This window comes from Terrapene carolina, unplaced genomic scaffold, assembly GCF_002925995.2.
Source record: "Terrapene carolina triunguis isolate 2854851 unplaced genomic scaffold, T_m_triunguis-2.0 Scaffold425, whole genome shotgun sequence".
NCBI lineage: Eukaryota > Metazoa > Chordata > Testudines > Emydidae > Terrapene > Terrapene triunguis.
In genome coordinates this window covers 27392-46085 of record NW_020664776.1, presented here as the reverse complement: position 1 = coordinate 46085, position 18694 = coordinate 27392, and the positions used below count along the sequence as shown (strand labels likewise).

Genomic DNA, 18694 nt, shown 5'->3' with positions numbered 1-18694 from the left:
ATTGGTGGCAGGGAGCGGGGGAGGGGCGTGAACAGAGCACATTGGGGGAAGAGGCGGGGAAGGAGCCTCGCTGCTGGTGGAGGCCGCCCTGTTGCAACAGGAGCCGGCAGCATCAAGCTTCTGCCCCCACAGGAGAGAGCTGCGGATAGAGAAAAGCAGGCTGGGCCCCCTCTACCATTTGCGCCATGGTAAATCCGGTACTGGTAGGAGGGGAGGCAGCTCTGTGCACTACCCCTACCCCAGGCAACGCATGGAGGCCCTCTGCTCCCCTCCCCCAATGGGTCTGCAGAGATGTGACAGCAGAACTAAGGTGGCTCCCTGCCCACTCTGCCTCTGTGCCTCTCTCAAAAGTGGCTAGCATGTCCCGGCATCCCCTGGGGTGGGGGGAATGTCTCCATGCACTGCCCCTGCCCCGAGTACCAACTCCGCAGCACCCATTCGCCAGGAACTGCAGCCAATGGGAGCTCTGGGGGAAGCGCCTGCAGGCAGCTGCGAAAGGAGATCCCCTGGCCCTGCCCACCTAGATGCTGCTGCTGTAGTGTTGTGTTTACCGGTCATGTTGGGAGCTGCACTGCCCGGGGTAAGCGCCACCCCTCCTGCACCCCAACCCCACCCCCCCAGAGCAGAGCCCGCACCCAAATTTCCTCCCATAGCTTTGCTTATCTTCCTTTCACCCAGAACCGTCCTCCTTCTCCTGGGCTGCAAGTTGCCATCCCTGGGAAGCCAAGAGGCAGGCACAGGATTCTACCTCCCAGGAGCCAACCACACCTCTCCAGGCTTTGCAGAATGAATGGTGGCGCTCTACTAACCCCACTTAGCTGCACTGAGGTGCTAATCTTCTGCCCTGCCTTCCTCAGCATGACTTTCCTCTTTTGCCCCATTCCTGCCTCACTTCCTCCTTTGGCAAGTCACGCAAAGGAGGCCAGCAGGAAGAGCCGGCCTCCATAGGCCAAACTCCCAGGGCAAGCCACAAGGCTCCTGGCTTAGATCCTCTAGCTTTCCCCTGCTGATGCTAAGGCTTTTTTTCAGCTCATTTCATCCCCCTCTGCCATGCAGGAGTTGGGATTATTGCAGCGACAGGCCAGTGGCAGCAGTAGGAGTGCTTTGCTGGACAATCAGGGGAGATGGGAAAAGTAAGCCATAATGTTTCTGCTCGGTTTTGATCCGGGGACCTTTTGCATGTTAGGCAAATGTGATAACCACTACACTACAGAAACTCTGTTGCAATGCTATGCCTCTCCCTTCATAAGAACGGCCATACTGGGTCAGCCCAAAGGTCCATCCAGCCCAGTATCCTATCTGCCAACAGTGGCCAATGCCAGGTGCCCCAGAGGGAGTGAACCTAACAGGTAACGATCAAGTGATCTCTCTCCTGCCATCCATCTCCACCCTCTGACAAATAGAGGCTAGGGACACCATTCCTTACACATCCTGGCTAATAGCCATTAATGGACTTAACCTCCATTAATTTATCTGCAAAAAGACAAGGAGTACTTGTGGCACCTTAGAGACTAACAAATTTATTTGAGCATAAGCTTTCTTGGACTAAAATCCACTTCATCGGATGCATGCAGTGGAAAATAGAGTAGGAAGATAAATATATACACAGAGAACATGAACAAATGGGTGTTGCCATACACACTATAACAGGGGTTCTTAAAACTGGGGGTCAGGACCCTTCAGGGGGTCATGAGGTTATTACATGGGGGGGTCACGAGCTGTCAGCCTCCACCCCAAACCCCACCTTGCCTCCAGCATTTATAATGGTGTTAAATATATAAACAAGTGTTTTTAATTTATAAGGGGGGGGGGTCGCACTCAGAGGCTTGCTATGTGAAAGGGGTCACCAGTAAAAAAGTTTGAGAACCACTGCACTATAACAAGAGTGATCAGTTAAGGTGAGCTATTATCAGCAGGAGAGAAAAAACCTTTTGTAGTGATAATCAGGATGGCCCATTTCCAACAGTTGACAAGAAGGTGTGAGTAACAGTAGGGGGAAAAATAAACATGGGGAAATAGTTCTACTTTGTGTAATGACCCATCCACTCCCAGTCTTTATTCAAGCCTAATTTAATGGTGTCCAGCTTGCAAATTAATTCCAATTCAGCAGTCTCTCATTGGAGTCTGGTTTTGAAGGTTTTTTTTTTTGTAATATTGCGACTTTTAGGTTTCTAATCGAGTGACCAGGGAGGTTGAAGTATTCTCCGACTGGTTTTTGAATGTTATAATTCTTAACGTCTGATTTGTGTCCATTTATTCTTTTACATAGAGACTGTCCGGTTTGGCCAATGTACAAGCAGAGGGGCATTGCTGGCACATGATGGCATATATCACATTGGTAGATGTGCAGGTGAATGAGCCTCTGATAGTATGGCTGATGTGATTAGATCCTATGATGGTGTCCCCTGAATAGATATGTGGACAGAGTTGGCAATGGGCTTTGTTGCAAGGATAGGTTCCTGGGTTAGTGTTTGTGTTGTGTGGTTGCTAGTAAGTATTTGCTTCAGGTTGGGGGGCTGTCTGTAAGCGAGGACTGGCCTGTCTCCCAAGATCTGTGAGAGTGAGGGGTCATCCTTCAGGATAGGTTGTAGATCCTTGATGATGCGCTGGAGAGGTTTTAGTTGTGGGCTGAAGGTGACGGCTAGTGGCGTTCTGTTACTTTCTTTGTTGGGCCTGTCCTGTAGTAGGTGACTTCTGGGTACTCTTCTGGCTCTGTCAATCTGTTTCTTCACTTCAGGAGGTGGGTATTGTAGTTGTAAGAATGCTTGATAGAGACCTTGTAGGTGTTTGTCTCTGTCTGAGGAGTTAGAGCAAATGTGGTTGTATCTTAGAGCTTGGCTGTAGATCATGGATCGTGTGGTGTGGTCTGGGTGAAAGCTAGAGGCATGTAGGTAAGTATAGTGGTCAGTAGGTTTCTGGTATAGGGTGGTGTTTATGTGACCATCGCTTATTAGCACTGTAGTGTCCAGGAAGTGGATCTCTTGTGTGGACTGGTCCAGGCTGAGGTTGATGGTGGGATGGAAATTGTTGAAATCATGGTGGAATTCCTCAAGGGCTTCTTTTCCATGGGTCCAGATGATGAAGATGTCATCAGTGTAGCGCAAGTAGAGTAGGGGTGTTAGAACAACGCTTCCTCAGCTCTCATCCCCTAAGTCAGCCATAAAAATGTTGGTATACTGTGGGGCCATGCGAGTACCCATAGCAGTGCCGCTGACTTGAATGTATACATTGTCCCCAAATGTGAAATAGTTATGGGTGAGGACAAAGTCACAAAGTTCAGCCACCAGGTTTGCCGTGACATTATCAGAGATACTGTTCCTGATGGCTTGTAGTCCATCTTTGTGTGGAATGTTGGTGTAGAGGGCTTCTACATCCATAGTGGTCAGGATGGTGTTTTCAGGAAGATCACCAATGGATTGTATTTTCCTCAGGAAGTCAGTGGTGTCTCGAAGATAGCTCGGAGTGCTGGTAGCGTAGGGCCTGAGGAGGGAGTCTACATAGCCAGACAATCCTGCTGTCAGGGTGCCAATGCCTGAGATGATGGGTGTCCAGGATTTCCAGGTTTATGGATCTTGGGTAGCAGATAGAATACCCCTGGTCAGGGTTCTATGGGTGTGTCTGTGCAGATTTGTTCTTGTGCTTTTTCAGGGAGTTTCTTGAGCAGATGGTGTAGTTTCTTTTGGTAACCCTCAGTGGGATCGGAGGGTAATGGCTTGTAGAATGTGGTGTTAGAGAGCTGCCTAGCAGCCTCTCGTTCATATTCCGACCTATTCTTGATGAAGACAACACCTCCTTTGTCAGCCTTGATTATGATGTCAGAGTTGTTTCTCAAATAAATTTGTTAGTCTCTAAGGTGCCACAAGTACTCCTCGTTCTTTTTGCTTATACAGACTAACATGGCTACCACTCTGAAACCTATTAATTTATCTAGTTCTCTTTTAAACCCTGTTATAGTCCTAGCCTTCAAAACTTCCTCAGGCAAGGAGTTCGACATGTTGACTGTGTGCTGTGTGAAGAACCTCCTTTTATTTGTTTTCAACCTGCTGCCCATTAATTTCATTTGGTGACCCCCTACTTCTTATATTATGGGAACAAGTAAATAACTTTTCCTTATTCACTTTCTCCACACCACTAATTATTTTATATACCTTTATCATATCCCCCCTTAGTCTCCTCTTTTCCAAGCTGAAAAGTCCTAGTCTCTTTAATCTCTCCTCATATGGGACCCCATTCCAAACCCCTAATCCTTTTAGTTGCCGAAGGGGGGGGGGGCTCGCTTCTGTGGCCACCGCTGCTGTGAGGGTGGCCACTGTTGCAGATGAAGCCATCCTGCAAGCACCTTCCACCTAGGCACCCACTGAAAATCCTGTAGGATGTACGGTGGGAGTAGAAGAATGCTGGGGGGGGCCTTCCTAATCTCCCCCTTCCGCCACCATCGGCCATCCCATACCCAGTGCTGCATCCAGTGGGGTAAAAAAAAATACGGCCATATCTGAAGAGTCGGTTGAGTTCTTTGTGGTTGCCCCACCATTCCCCTCTGTCCTGAGCTGCTCTCCAGCTCAGCCACCCACTGAAAATTGAACAAAAAAGTAGAGCCGTAAAAGGCTTCAAAGCCCACCAGGCCCAACCCCTCTTCTAATATGGCAAAAAAGCCACACTTCTCCTAACTAGGTAGGGACATCCTATTGCCCCACAAGAAGTGGAAGGCCATCATGTTTGGTCTCAGCAGCAGTCGTGGAGCAGGGAGAAATACATAGCTGAGGAAATTCCCCATGGCCAAAATATAGGTCTTGAGCATCACAACTTTGTAGGCTAATGACAAGGTCCACTTACGCCACCGGCCGAACCGTTCTTCACAGGCCAGCAACTGCTTCTCCCAGTTCTCTTTACCCACCCCATCCCCGACCGAATGCTAGAAGGCCCAGCTCATCAACCTGCCCACTCTTGCAGCCCTTCTCTTCTGCCCTGACTGATGGAGGGAGGCTTAATACTCCTCCCTCTTAGGCCCACCCTTCAGCATTCCTGGGGAACACCAATGCTGCCCTAGTGACTTTGGGTCAGCCAGTAGGTCAACCAATAGGGCTGCCTCCTAGGCCAGGCTGCAACCCAGCTTCAGGACTGAGAGGAAATGCAGCTCGCGTCCCTATCTACAGGACTCTAGGCACTGCCAGCTTTCTGGATCAAACGTTCCCTCTTGCGCTCAAGTCACAACAGCTAGCAGGTAAAAGACAGGATCCCAAGTCATTTGAGAGAGCAAGATGAAGCTTGGAAAATCCCAATAGGGTTAGCTGGCAACCAAAGGATCCCAAGGTCCCACTGAGACTTGAACTTAGATTACAGGATTCAAAGCCCTGAGTGATGGCCCTTACCCCATAGGGCAGGCAGGGAACAGCTTGTGTTCTGCTGACTTCCGGTGTGGAAGAGCCTGGGTGGACAATTTTTCCCTCCCTTGCTCAAGGCCTCTATGGCCTCTCTGGCCAGCCCTGTATTTGCTCAACAACTCGGCATGCAGAGGTTTGCTGAAGACCCAGAAGCCTTTCTTCCTCCAGACTGTGAGGCAAGTGAGTATGCAAGGAAGTTGCCCCTTTGGTCCCTGGCAGTAAATGGCCCTTCCTAGGAAATCCCAAGTCCTGAAAAGAAAAAAAGTAATGTCAGTGAGGGTACTGCATAGATGCCTCTTGAGAGAAAGCACAGGAGGAAAAGATCCCTTCTCCACCAGGCCAGGGACTTGAACCCTGGGTTTTCAGATTAAAAGTCTGATGTGCTACCAACTGAGCTAGCCAGGCTCACATAGGAAAGGGGCAAGTTTGGTGCAGAAGAGAAACTAGTCAAGAAAAAGAAGGCAGGAAACAATACAGAAAACTTGCTACTCTCCCTGTCTTATCAGCCCTAGTCCCAGCCTGCTCCTCCATCCGCTTCCCTGAGACCTTTTTCTTCTTTCAGTTAAATATCAGATCCAGGAGAAAACATGGTTATATAAAGCAAAATGAAAAAGGTTATCACATGGAGGGACACTGGAGCACAAGTGTCAGCTATCCACCAATCCTTAGTGGACCCCAAATTCACTGTGACGGGTTGGATCACAGAAACCCCCTTGGAAGCTGCCACCTGATGTGCCAAGACTACCCCTGCTTCTGTTTTCCCTGCCAGCTCAGGACTCCAGCACCCTGTCTTGCTGAATTAGACATTCCAGTCTGCTCCAACACAGATCCAGGGTCTGAATCACTTGCCCCAAAGCTGCAAGTTTACCTGAAAACAGCTTACAGTAGTGTGCTTGTCTTTAGCACTCAGATGCTCAACTCCCAATGGGGTCTAAACCCAGATAAATCCGTTTTACCCTGCATAAAGCTTATGCAGGGCAAACTCATAAATTGTTCGCCCTCTATAACACTGATAGAGAGATATGCACAGTTGTTTGCTCCCCCAGGTATTAATACACACTCTGAGTAAATTCCTAAATAAAAAGTGATTTTATTAAATTCAGACAGTAGGATTTAAGTGGTTCCAAGTAGTAACAGACAGAACAAAGTAAGTCACCAAGCAAAATAAAATAAAATGCGCAAATCTATGCCTAATCAAACTGAATACAGATAATCTCACCCTCAGAGATGCTTCAGTAAGTTTTTCTCAGACTGGACACCTTCCAGGCCTGGGCACAATTCTTTCCCCTGGTACAGCTCTTGTTCCAGCTCAGGTGGTAGCTAGGGGATTCTTCATGATGGCTCCTCTCCCTCTCTCTTCTGTTCCACCCCTTTATATATCTTTTGCATAAGGCGGGAACCCTTTGTCCCCCTGGGTTTCCACCCCCTCCACTGGAAAAGCACCAGGTTAAAGATGGATTCCAGTTCAGGTGACATGATCACATGTCACTGCAAGACTTCATTACTCACTTGCCAGCACACACATATACAGGGAGACTCACAGGTAAACAGCCATCTGCAGACAATGGGAGTCATCAAGATTCCAAACCATCATTAATGGCCCACACTTTACATAATTACAATAGGCCCTCAGAGTTACATTTTATATTTCTAGTTTTAGATACAAGAGTGGTACATTTATACAAATCAGATGATCATACTCAGTAGATTATAAGCTTTGTAATGATACCTTACAAGAGACCTTTTGCATGAAGCATATCCCAGTTACGTTACATTCCCTTATTACCGTATTTTCTCTAAAACTATCCCAGTTACATTATATTGACTTATCATCAAGTTTTTATAAAACCATATAGACTGCACAACGTCACAATATAAAGCAAAATGAAAAAGGTTATCACATGGAGGGACACTGGAGCACAAGTGTCAGCTATCCACCAATCCTTAGTGGACCCCAAATTCATCAACCCAGAGGCCCCAGTGACAATTCAACCCTTCATGTCAAACTCTTTAAAACTTGCCTACAGCCAAGTTGCCTGTCCAATACAAGGACTGGTTAGGAATGTGGACTTTTGCAGTCTATGATAATTAGCCCATCCCCATTCTGCTGGGGGAAGACTTGGCCAATAATGTGAGGCTAGCCAAGAGGGTGGGCATGGTCACCCGCAGCCAGGCTAAGCAAGCTTTCACACTTATCCCTGTTCCTGAGCTTTCCACCAGGGCCCCGTCTGTGTTACCAGAGACCCAAACAGAGATGGTGGAACTGGATCCCCTGCCAACGACTGCAACAGCCGTAGTGGATCCAGTCCCAGAGACCCAGCCAAAGCCAGTCCCAGAACCGGAACTGGCAAAGCACCCAGCACCAGAAACGTTGCCAGCACTGAGTCCAGTGCTTGCAACCCCGTCTACAACTCCAATGCCAGAGGGCCCCAGCGAGCCTGCACTGGCAGAAGCAGCAGATAACCCTACCCAAGAGGCTCAGCCAGAGCCTGAAATACCATATAGTGCACCAGTGGACAGCGGTTCACAGTCAACGGAAACAGCCCCATCACCTGCATCGCTTCCAGAGGGACCAAGCCCAAGTGCACAATCCAAGGAGGAACTGATGTCTCCAGCATCAAGGGAACAGTTCCAAGCCAAGCAGGAAACAGACGACAGCCTCCAGAAAGCTTGGGCGGCGACACGGAGCACCCCACCGCCTCTCAGCTCAACTAACCAATCCTGGTTTGTTGTAGAACAAGGACTTTTATACAAGGAGACTCTGAGGATGCCAGTCTTCCTGGTGTCCACCAGAAAGACTGGCATCCTCAAAGACAGTTAGTAGTTCCAACTAAGTACCGGGTAAAGTGCTTGAGCTTAGCCCACGATCATCCTAGTGGCCATTCTGGGGTGAACAGAACCAAAGACCGTTTGGGGAAGTCCTTCCACTGGGAGGGAATGGGCAAGGACGTTGCTAATTATGTCCGGTCTTGTGAGGTGTGCCAATGAGTGGGAAAACCCCAAGACCAGGTCAAAGCACTTCTCCAGCCACTCTCCATAATTGAGGTTCCATTTCAGCGAGTAGCTGTGGATATTCTGGGTCCTTTTCCAAAAAAAGACACCCAGAGGAAAACAGTACATACTAACTTTCATGGATTTTGCCACCCGATGGCCAGAAGCAGTACCTTTAAGCAACACCAGGGCTAAAAGTGTGTGCCAGGCATTAGTAGACATTTTTGCCAAGGTAGGTTGGCCCTCCGACATCCTTACAGATTCAGGAACTAATTTCCTGGCAGGGAACATGAAAAACCTGTGGGAAGCTCATGGGGTGAATCACTTGGTTGCCACCCCTTACCACCATCAAACCAATGGCCTGGTGGAGAGGTTTCATGGAACTTTGGGGGGCCATGATACATAAATTCATAAATGATCACTCCAGTTATTGGGACCTAGTGTTGCAGTAGTTGCTTTTTGCCTACAGGGCTGTACCACATCCCAGTTTAGGGTTTTCACCCTTTAAACTTGTGTATGGCCGCGAGGTTAAGGAGCCATTAGTTGGTGAAGCAGCAATGGGAGGGGTTTACGCCTTCTCCAGGAACTAACATTCTAGACTTTGTAAGCAACCTACAAAGCACCCTCTGAAACTCTTTAGCCCTTGCTAAAGAAAACCTAAAGGATGCTCAGGAAGAGCAAAAGGCCTGGTATGATAAACATTCCAGAGAGCGGTCCTTCAAAGTAGGAGACCAAGTCATGGTCTTAAAGGTGCTCCAGGCCCATAAAATAGAAGCGTCGTGGTAAGGGCCATTCACGGTCCAAGAGCGCCTGGGAGCTGTTAATTATCTCATCGCATCCCCCACCTCAAAAATAAAGCCTAAGGTATACCATGTTAATTCTCTAAAGCCCTTTTATTCCAGAGAATTAAAGGTTTTCCAGTTTACAGCCCAGGGAACAGATGACGCGGAGTGGCCTGAAGGTGTCTACTATGAAGGGAAAAGTGACGGTGGCATGGAAGAGGTGAACTTCTCCATGACCCTTGGACGTATGCAGCGACAGCAGATCAAGGAGCTGTGCACTAGCTTCGCGCCAATGTTCTCAGCCACCCCAGGGCGGACCAAACGGGCATACCACTCCATTGACACAGGTAATGCTTGCCCAATTAGAGCCCAACCCTACCGGGTGGCTCCTTGGGCCAAAACTGCTATAGAACGGGAGATCCAGGACATGCTACAGATGGGTGTAATCCGCCCCTCTAAGAGTGCATGGGCATCTCCAGTGGTTCTAGTTCCCAAACCAGATGGGGAGATATGCTTTTGCGTGGACTACCGTAAGCTAAATGCTGTAACTCATAGAATCATAGAATATCAGGGTTGGAAGGGACCTCAAGAGGTCATCTAGTCCAACCCCCTGCTCAAAGCAGGACCAATTCCCAACTAAATCATCCCAGCCAGGGCTTTGTCAAGCCGGGACTTAAAAACCTCCAAGGAAGGAGACTCCACCACCTCCCTAGGTAACGCATTCCAGTGCTTCACCACCCTCCTAGTGAAATAGTGTTTCCTAATATCCAACCTGGACCTCCCCCACTGCAACTTGAGACCATTGCTCCTTGTTCTGTCATCTGCCACCACTGAGAACAGCCGAGCTCCATCCTCTTTGGAACCCCCCTTCAGGTAGTTGAAGGCTGCTATCAAATCAAATCCCCCCTCATTCTTCTCTTCTGGAGACTAAACAATCCCAGTTCCCTCAGCCTCTCCTCATAAGTCATGTGCTCCAGACCCCTAATCATTTTTGTTGCCCTCCGCTGGACTCTTTCCAATTTTTCCACATCCTTCTTGTAGTGTGGGGCCCAAAACTGGACACAGTATTCCAGATGAGGCCTCACCAATGTCGAATAAAGGGGAACGATCACGTCCCTCGATCTACTGGCAATGCCCCTACTTATACAGCCCAAAATGCCGTTAGCCTTCTTGGCAACAAGAGCACACTGTTGACTCATATCCAGCTTCTCGTCCACTGTGACCCCTAGGTCCTTTTCTGCAGAACTGCTACCTAGCCATTCGGTCCCTAGTCTGTAGCAATGCATGGGATTCTTCCGTCCTAAGTGCAGGACTCTGCACTTGTCCTTGTTGAACCTCATCAGGTTTTTTTTTGGCCCAATCCTCTAATTTGTCTAGGTCCCTCTGTATCCGATCCCTACCCTCTAGTGTATCTACCACGCCTCCCAGTTTAGTGTCATCTGCAAACTTGCTGAGAGTGCAGTCCACACCATCCTCCAGATCATTAATAAAGATATTAAACAAAACCGGCCCCAGGACCGACCCTTGGGGCACTCCGCTTGAAACCGGCTGCCAACTAGACATGGAGCCATTGATCACTACCCGTTGAGCCCGACGATCTAGCCAGCTTTCTATCCACCTTACAGTCCATTCATCCAGCCCATACTTCTTTAACTTGGCGGCAAGAATACTGTGGGAGACCGTATCAAAAGCTTTGCTAAAGTCAAGGAATAACACATCCACTGCTTTCCCCTCATCCACAGAGCCAGTTATCTCATCATAGAAGGCAATTAGGTTAGTCAGGCACGACTTCCCCTTGGTGAATCCATGCTGACTGTTCCTGATCACTTTCCTCTCCTCTAAGTGTTTCATAATTGATTCCTTGAGGACCTGTTCCATGATTTTTCCAGGGACTGAGGTGAGGCTGACTGGCCTGTAGTTCCCCGGATCCTCCTTCTTCCCTTTTTTAAAGATGGGCACTACATTAGCCTTTTTCCAGTCATCCGGGACCTCCCCCGATCGCCATGAGTTTTCAAAAATAATGGCTAATGGCTCTGCAATCTCATCCGCCAACTCCTTTAGCACCCTCGGATGCAGCGCATCCGGCCCCATGGACTTGTGCACGTCCAGTTTTTCTAAATAGTCCCGAACCACTTCTTTCTCCACATAGGGCTGGTCACCTTCTCCCCATATTGTGCTGCCCAGTGCAGCAGTCTGGGAGCTGACCTTGTTCGTGAAGACAGAGGCAAAAAAAGCATTGAGTACATTAGCTTTTTCCACATCCTCGGTCACTAGGTTGCCTCCCTCATTCAGTAAGGGGCCCACACTTTCCTTGACTTTCTTCTTGTTGCTAACATACCTGAAGAAACCCTTCTTATTACTCTTAACATCTCTTGCTAGCTGCAACTCCAAGTGTGATTTGGCCTTCCTGATTTCATTCCTGCATGCCTGAGCAATAGTTTTATACTCCTCCCTGGTCATTTGTCCAATCTTCCACTTCTTGTAAGCTTCTTTTTTGCGTTTAAGATCAGCAAGGATTTCACTGTTTAGCCAAGCTGGTCGCCTGCCATATTTACTATTCTTTCTACACATTGGGATGGTTTGTTCCTGCAACCGCAATAAGGATTCTTTAAAATACAACCAGCTCTCCTGGACCCCTTTGCCCTTCATGTTATTCTCCCAGGGGATCCTGCCCATCTGTTCCCTGAGGGAGTCAAAGTCTGCTTTTCTGAAGTCCAGGGTCCGTATTCTGCTGCTCTCCTTTCTTCCTTGTGTCAAGATCCTGAACTCGACCATCTCATGGTCACTGCCTCCCAGGTTCCCATCCACTTTTGCTTCCCCTACTAATTCTTCCCTGTTTGTGAGCAGCAGGTCAAGAAAAGCTCTGCCCCTAGTTGGTTCCTCCAGCACTTGCACCAGGAAATTGTCCCCTACACTTTCCAAAAACTTCCTGGATTGTCTGTGCACCGCTGTATTGCTCTCCCAGCAGATATCAGGGTAATTAAAGTCTCCCATGAGAACCAGGGCCTGCGATCTAGCAACTTTTGCTAGTTGCCAGAAGAAAGCCTCATCCACCTCAGCCCCCTGGTCTGGTGGTCTATAGCAGACTCCAACCACGACATCACCCTTGTTGCTCACACTCCTCAACTTTATCCAGAGACTCTCAGGTTTTTCTGCAGTTTCATACCGGAGCTCTGAGCAGTCATACTCCTCTCTTACATACAACGCAACTCCCCCACCTTTTCTGCCCTGCCTGTCCTTCCTGAACAGTTTATATCCATCCATGACAGTACTCCAGTCATGTGAGTTATCCCACCAAGTCTCTGTTATTCCAATCGCATCATAGTTCCCTGACTGTGCCAGGACTTCCAGTTCTCCCTGCTTGTTTCCCAGGCTTCTTGCATTTGTGTATAGGCACTTAAGATAACTCATTGATCGTCCCTCTTTCTCAGCATGAGACAGGAGTCCTCCCCTCTTGCGCTCTCCTGCTTGTGCTTCCTCCCAGGATCCCATTTCCCCACTTACCTCAGGGCTTTGGTCTCCTTCCCCCGGTGAACCTAGTTTAAAGCCCTCCTCACTAGGTTAGCCAGCCTGCTGGCGAAGATGCTCTTCCCTCTCTTCGTTAGGTGGAGCCCGTCTCTGCCTAGCACTCCTCCTTCTTGGAACACCATCCCATGGTCGAAGAATCCAAAGCCTTCTCTCCGACACCACCTGCGTAGCCATTCATTGACTTCCACGATTCGACGGTCTCTACCCAGGCCTTTTCCTTGCACAGGGAGGATGGACGAGAACACCACTTGCGCCTCAAACTCCTTTATCCTTCTTCCCAGAGCCACGTAGTCTGCAGTGATCCGCTCAAGGTCATTCTTGGCAGTATCATTGGTGCCCACGTGGAGAAGCAGGAAGGGGTAGCGATCCGAGGGCTTGATGAGTCTCGGCAGTCTCTCCGTCACATCGTGTATCCTAGCTCCTGGCAAGCAGCAGACCTCTCGGTTTTCCCGGTCGGGGCGGCAGATAGATGACTCAGTCCCCCTGAGGAGGGAGTCCCCGACCACCACCACCCTCCTCCTCCTCTTGGGAGTGGTGGTCGTGGAACCCCCATCCCTAGGACAGTGCATCTTTTGCCTTCCAATCGGTGGAGTCCCCTTCTGCTCCCTTCCCTCAGATGGGTCATCTAGTCCACTCTCTGCATTAGTACCTGTGGAGAGAACATGGAAACGATTGCTCACCTGTATCTCCATTGCTGGTGCATGGACGCTCCTCTTTCTCCTTCTGGAGGTCACATGCTGCCAAACCTCTTCACAATCCTTCTGTCCCTGCTGCGCCTGCTCTGAATCTTCAGAACATTGTGGCCGTAGAAGCATCTCCTGACGTCTGTCCAGGAAATCTTCATTTTCCCTTATGCAACGCAGTGTTGATACTCGTTTCTCCAACCCTCGAACCTTCTCTTCCAATATGGAGACCAGCTTGCACTTTGTACAGACAAAGTCGCTTCTGTCCTGTGGAAGAAAGACAAACATGGCACAACCTGTGCAGGTTACAACAGCTGACCGCTCACCTTCCATATCCCTGTCCTCTTAAGAGCTTCCTCAGCTGTTGCAGGAACTACTCAGAGAAACCTGCAGATGAAAGCCTCAGTGAGCTCTCTCCAGGCGAACTCCCAGGCAAACTCCCTCTGTTAGCCTCTGCTGTTCGCCGCTCAGCTGGTTCGCTGCTGATTGCCCTTATATACCAGTCAGGCCCACTCAAGGCCCACCTGGAACAAAGCACTCCCAATTCACACTTTTCAAACAAACAAGCAAGCAATCAAGCACACGGTCAAACTGACCAACTGTCCCAGCAGCAGACACTCAGATACTCACCAACACAGCCCCCCCTAATGCAGCACTTAGCGTACCTCCTCTCGGACAGCTCCCAGGCAAACTCCCTCTGTTAGCCTCTGCTGTTCGCCGCTCAACTCATCCCGACAACTATCCAATGCCATGCACAGATGAGCTATTGAAGAAACTGGGACATGCCCAGTTCATCTCTACCTTAGACTTAACCAAGGGGTACTGGCAAGTACCGCTAGATGAACCCGCCAAGGATAGGTCAGCCTTCATCACCCATGCAGGGGGATATGAGAATTTAATGTGCTCCCTTTCGGGCTGCGAAATGCACCCGCCACCTTCCAGAGACTTGTAGATGGTCTCCTTGGAAGAATCTGCAGTTGCCTACCTCGATGATGCGGCCATTTTTTCTGATTCATGGGCAGAACACCTGGAGCACCTGGAAAAAGTCTTCGAGCGCATAAGGCAGGCAGGACTAACTGTTAAGGCTAAAAAGTGTCAAACAGGCCTAAACAGAGTGACTTACCTTGGACACCAGGTGGGTCAAGGAACTATAAACTCCCTACAGGCCAAAGTTGATGCTATCCAAAAGTGGCCTGTCCCAAAGTCAAAGAAACAGGTCCAATCCTTCTTAGGCTTGGCCGGACATTACAGGCGATTTGTACCACACTACAGCCACATCGCCGCCCCACTGACAGACCTAACCAAAAAGAAACAGCCAAATGTAGCTCAGTGGACTGATGAGTGTCAGAAGGCCTTTAACCAGCTTAAGGCAACACTCATGTCTGACCCTGTGCTAAGGGCCCCAGACTTTGACAAACCATTCCTAGTAACCACAGATGCGTCCGAGCGTGGTTTGGGAGCAGTTTTAATGCAGAAAGGACAGGATCAAGAATTCCATCCTGTCGTGTTTCTCAGCAAGAAACTGTCAGAGGGAAAGCCACTGGTCAACAGCAAAAGGGAATGCTACGCCCATATGTTTGGGGATGGCGTTTTCAACTACAACCGACCATGTTGCGCTGAAGTGGCTTCACACCGTCAAGGACAATAACAAAAAACTTCTTCGCTGGAGTTTAGCTCTCCAAGATTTTGAAATACAACACACTTCAGGAGCTTCTAACCAAGTGGCTGATGCACTCTCCCGTGAAAGTTTCCCAGAATCAACTGGTTAGAATCGTCCTTGAAATGTGAAAAATATTGTTAGTTTTTGCATAATCAGTAGTATATGTAAAGGTCCATGTGTCTTATTAATTCTGTTTTCTCCTAAAGTTCTAGGAAGAAATCACAGCCAGTGTGGTCTAGCACTGTATGATTTGGGGGGCGTGTCATAAACATACAGTTGAGGGTTAATTCCTCTTTGACCTGTAAAGGGTTAAGAAGCTCACATAACCTAGCTGACACCTGACCAGAAGGACCAATAAGGGGACAAGATACTTTAAAATCTGGAAGGGGGAAAAAGTCTTTTGTCTGTGCTGGGTATGTGCTTTTGCCGGACAGAGAGAAAGAAGGAACCATCCCACTCCTATAGGGTAGTATTTAGAGAAGGAATGTATTAGATTATTTTGCAAAAGAAATCACAAATAGAAAATAAAAGTAGAGGGAGAATAAATTTGGGTTCTTTGTGTAACTTTAAAGTTTTGCCCAGAGGGAAACCCTCTGTGTTTTGAATTTGATTAGAATGAAAGATAATCTCAGACAATCTTACAGAGGTACTCCTTTCACCTTTTTTCTTTAATTAAAATTCTTCTTTTAAGAACCTGATTGATTTTTCATTGTTTTAAGATCCAAGGGTTTGGATCTGTGTTCACCAGGACTAATTGGTGAGGGTATACTCAAGCCTACCCAGGAAAAGGGGTGTAAGGACTTGGGGGGGGGGGAATTAGTCTCAAGTCTGCCCAGGAAAGGGGAGGGGGTTAGGGACTTGCAAGATATTTGGGGAAAGGCAGAGTTCCAAGTGGCTCTTCCCTAAGATTTGGAACACTCTTGGTGGTGGCAGCTTACTGTTAACCTAAGCTGGTAAATAAGCTTAGGGGGTCTTTCATGCAGGTCCCCACATCTGTACCCTAAAGTTAAGAGTGGGGAGGGAAAACAGATTCCTCACTTGTCGCTTGTGCACTGTCCTCCTCCTCCTCTTCATCCTCCAAAAAGTCATCCTCCTTGCTCCGTGCAACTCCCAACTTGCAGGTGTCCACGGACAGTGGTGGGGTAGTGGTGGCATCACCCCACATAATTGCATGCAGTTCACAGTAGAAGCAGCATGTATAGGGCTGTGACCCAGAGAGCCCGTTTGCCTCCCTGGCTTTTTGGTACGCTTGCTTGAGCTCCTTGATTTTTACACGACACTGCTCTGTGTCCCTGGAGTAGCCTCTTTCCGTCATGGCCCTGGAGACTTTAGTGTACGTACACCTCTACCCCGATATAACACGAATTCGGATATAATGCGGTAAAGCAGCACTCCGGGGGGGCCGGGCTGTGCACTCCGGTGCATCAAAGCAAGTTCGATATAACGCGGTTTCACCTATAACGTGGTAAGATTGTTTGGCTCCCGAGGACAGCATTATATCGGGGTAGAAGTGTATTTGCATTTCTTTTTTTGGAACGTAGTTCTCCCATAACAGATTCATCTACCCAACATGCGATGAGATCCAGTACCTCCTGTTCAGACCATGCTGGAGCTCGTCTACGTATCCAGGACTGCGTGGTCTCTCATGATGATGGACTCTGCATGGTCGCCTGTGATGGTGGACTGTCCTGATGGTCACCTGTGCTGATGAGCTCACCACAGTGGCCAAACAGGAAATTAAATTCAAAAGTTCCCGGGGCTTTTACTGCCTACCTGGCAAGTGCATCGGAGTTGAGAGTGTTGTCCAGAGCGGTCACAAGGAAGCATTCTGGGATAGCTCCTGGAGGCCAATAATGTTGAATTGCGTCCACAATACCTCTAATCCGGAACTGCGATATCAATTTTAGCACTACTCCACTTGCCGAAGTGGAGTGCAGAAACCGGATTTAAGAGCCCGTTAAATCGAAAAACACGATTTGGGCATGTGGACGGAATCAGTTTTATTTCGAATTAACTCTGCTAATTCCGAAATAACCACATACTGTAGACCAGCCCTAAGACTATGTCTACACTTCAAACACTGGAAGTATTCTTTTGACAACCTAACCCTGTCTACACTGGGGCTCACATTAACTACTTCTCTGTAGAGTAGATTTTTCACACCCCTGAGAGATGTGGCTATGTCAACATAGCTTTTCATTGTAGATCAGTCTCTAGATGGCTTTTAGATATGAAAGGCAGTGGAGTTCAGCCTTTTCCTTGATATTGATGGTTGACGATTGCAGCTTTCCTACCTGCTGGACACATCCTATGACAGATGTCATGCCTTTCCTTTGCAAATTAGAGAAAAATCTCATTGATCCTTACAGGCTAAGTGGGTAAAAAGTTATACAACTTGTCTCCTTTTAATAGAAATTAACTTTGAAGCTAAGCAAAATATGTTCTATTTGAAATACAAAAAAATTAAATCTATACTGGGCCAATATTCTCTTATACACACTCTTTCTCACACATTCTCCCATTCCAGCCTTTGGAGGGAGGTTTTCTATCAGAACTCCTTACACTACATGGGGTAAATTATATCAAATTAACTTTAAGATTAGCCATCATTTCCTGTATGACTAACAAAACAAAAAACAAGACAACTTTCCGTTTTCCAAAATAATTCAGATTATCAAACAATTAGTCTCTTACTCTTTAACCAATAACTTCACCTATAATTTCATTTTCATTGGTACCAATAACATATTCAAAGATCACAAATTCTTCTCGTATATGTTAGTTTTATTGTAATCCCCATTGCCAACAACTGATCCTTAGCTCAAGTTGTGGTTTGTCCCAACTTGGGTCCCAACCACTTCTGTGAGTTCATAGATCTCTGGCTCTTTTGCCATGTGTGTTGGTGGAAGGGGTCTCCTATATGGGAATGTTTGCATCATGAGGAAAAATACCTCTCTTTTCACACTTTTTAATCTTTCAAAGTAGGAGGAGATAGAGGAGAAGTGTTGTAAATACATAAAACACAAGAGAAAACTAAGGTCTGGTCTACACTAAAGACATTTATCAGTATAACTATATTGCTCAGGGGTGTGAAAAATACACACTGGTGAGCAATGTAGTTACACAGCCCTACTCCCCTGTAAGATAACACTACATCAGCAAGAGAGCTTCTCCTGCCAACATAGCCACCGCCGTTTGTGGGGGCTGGACTAATAAAGTCCTAGGGAAGAGATTTCTCCCATTGGCGGACAGCATCTGTAATAGCAGTGCTACAGCTTTATTGTGTAGCCATAGCGTCAGACACAAAACCTTAGAATCAGGACTCAACATGCGAGTATCCAGAAGTCTGAAATTGGAGCTTGACACATTTGTTGCCTCATTGCTTACCATCATTTCTACAGCCTGAAAGTCCTTGTTACCCAATCAGGCAGCCAGTTTGGGATCCACGGGGAAGAAATATCCTATGAATCACTCTCTCTTTGGATCCAAACAGTGAAGGATGATTGTTCTCAGTCTAACCCTGGCATCCACTGGAACGGTAATGAGAGACACTGAACTAGGAAGTGGAGTTGTACAAACAATTCTTTGGACCCTAAGAGAAGGTATTCCCACACTCACTGCTTTCATAGGGCCTCTCCCCTGTGTGGATTCTCTGATGTCTAGAAAGGG

The 18694-nt window shown here is 47.9% G+C and overlaps 1 protein-coding gene and 1 non-coding gene across 2 annotated transcripts in view; both read right to left on the bottom strand.

Annotated features, from left to right (window-relative positions):
- Positions 1-18694, bottom strand: part of LOC112118884 (zinc finger protein 135-like) — a 74137-nt gene that overhangs the window by 50688 nt on the left and 4755 nt on the right. Inside the window, exon 3 of the mRNA XM_029913044.1 lies at positions 18622-18694. This exon is cut by the window's right edge and continues 351 nt beyond it. Coding sequence (XP_029768904.1) covers positions 18622-18694 — 73 coding nt within the window. The remainder of the gene's footprint in view (positions 1-18621) is intronic.
- TRNAV-AAC lies at positions 1145-1217 on the bottom strand. The gene has a single exon. It is a non-coding gene; the product is annotated as a tRNA-Val (tRNA).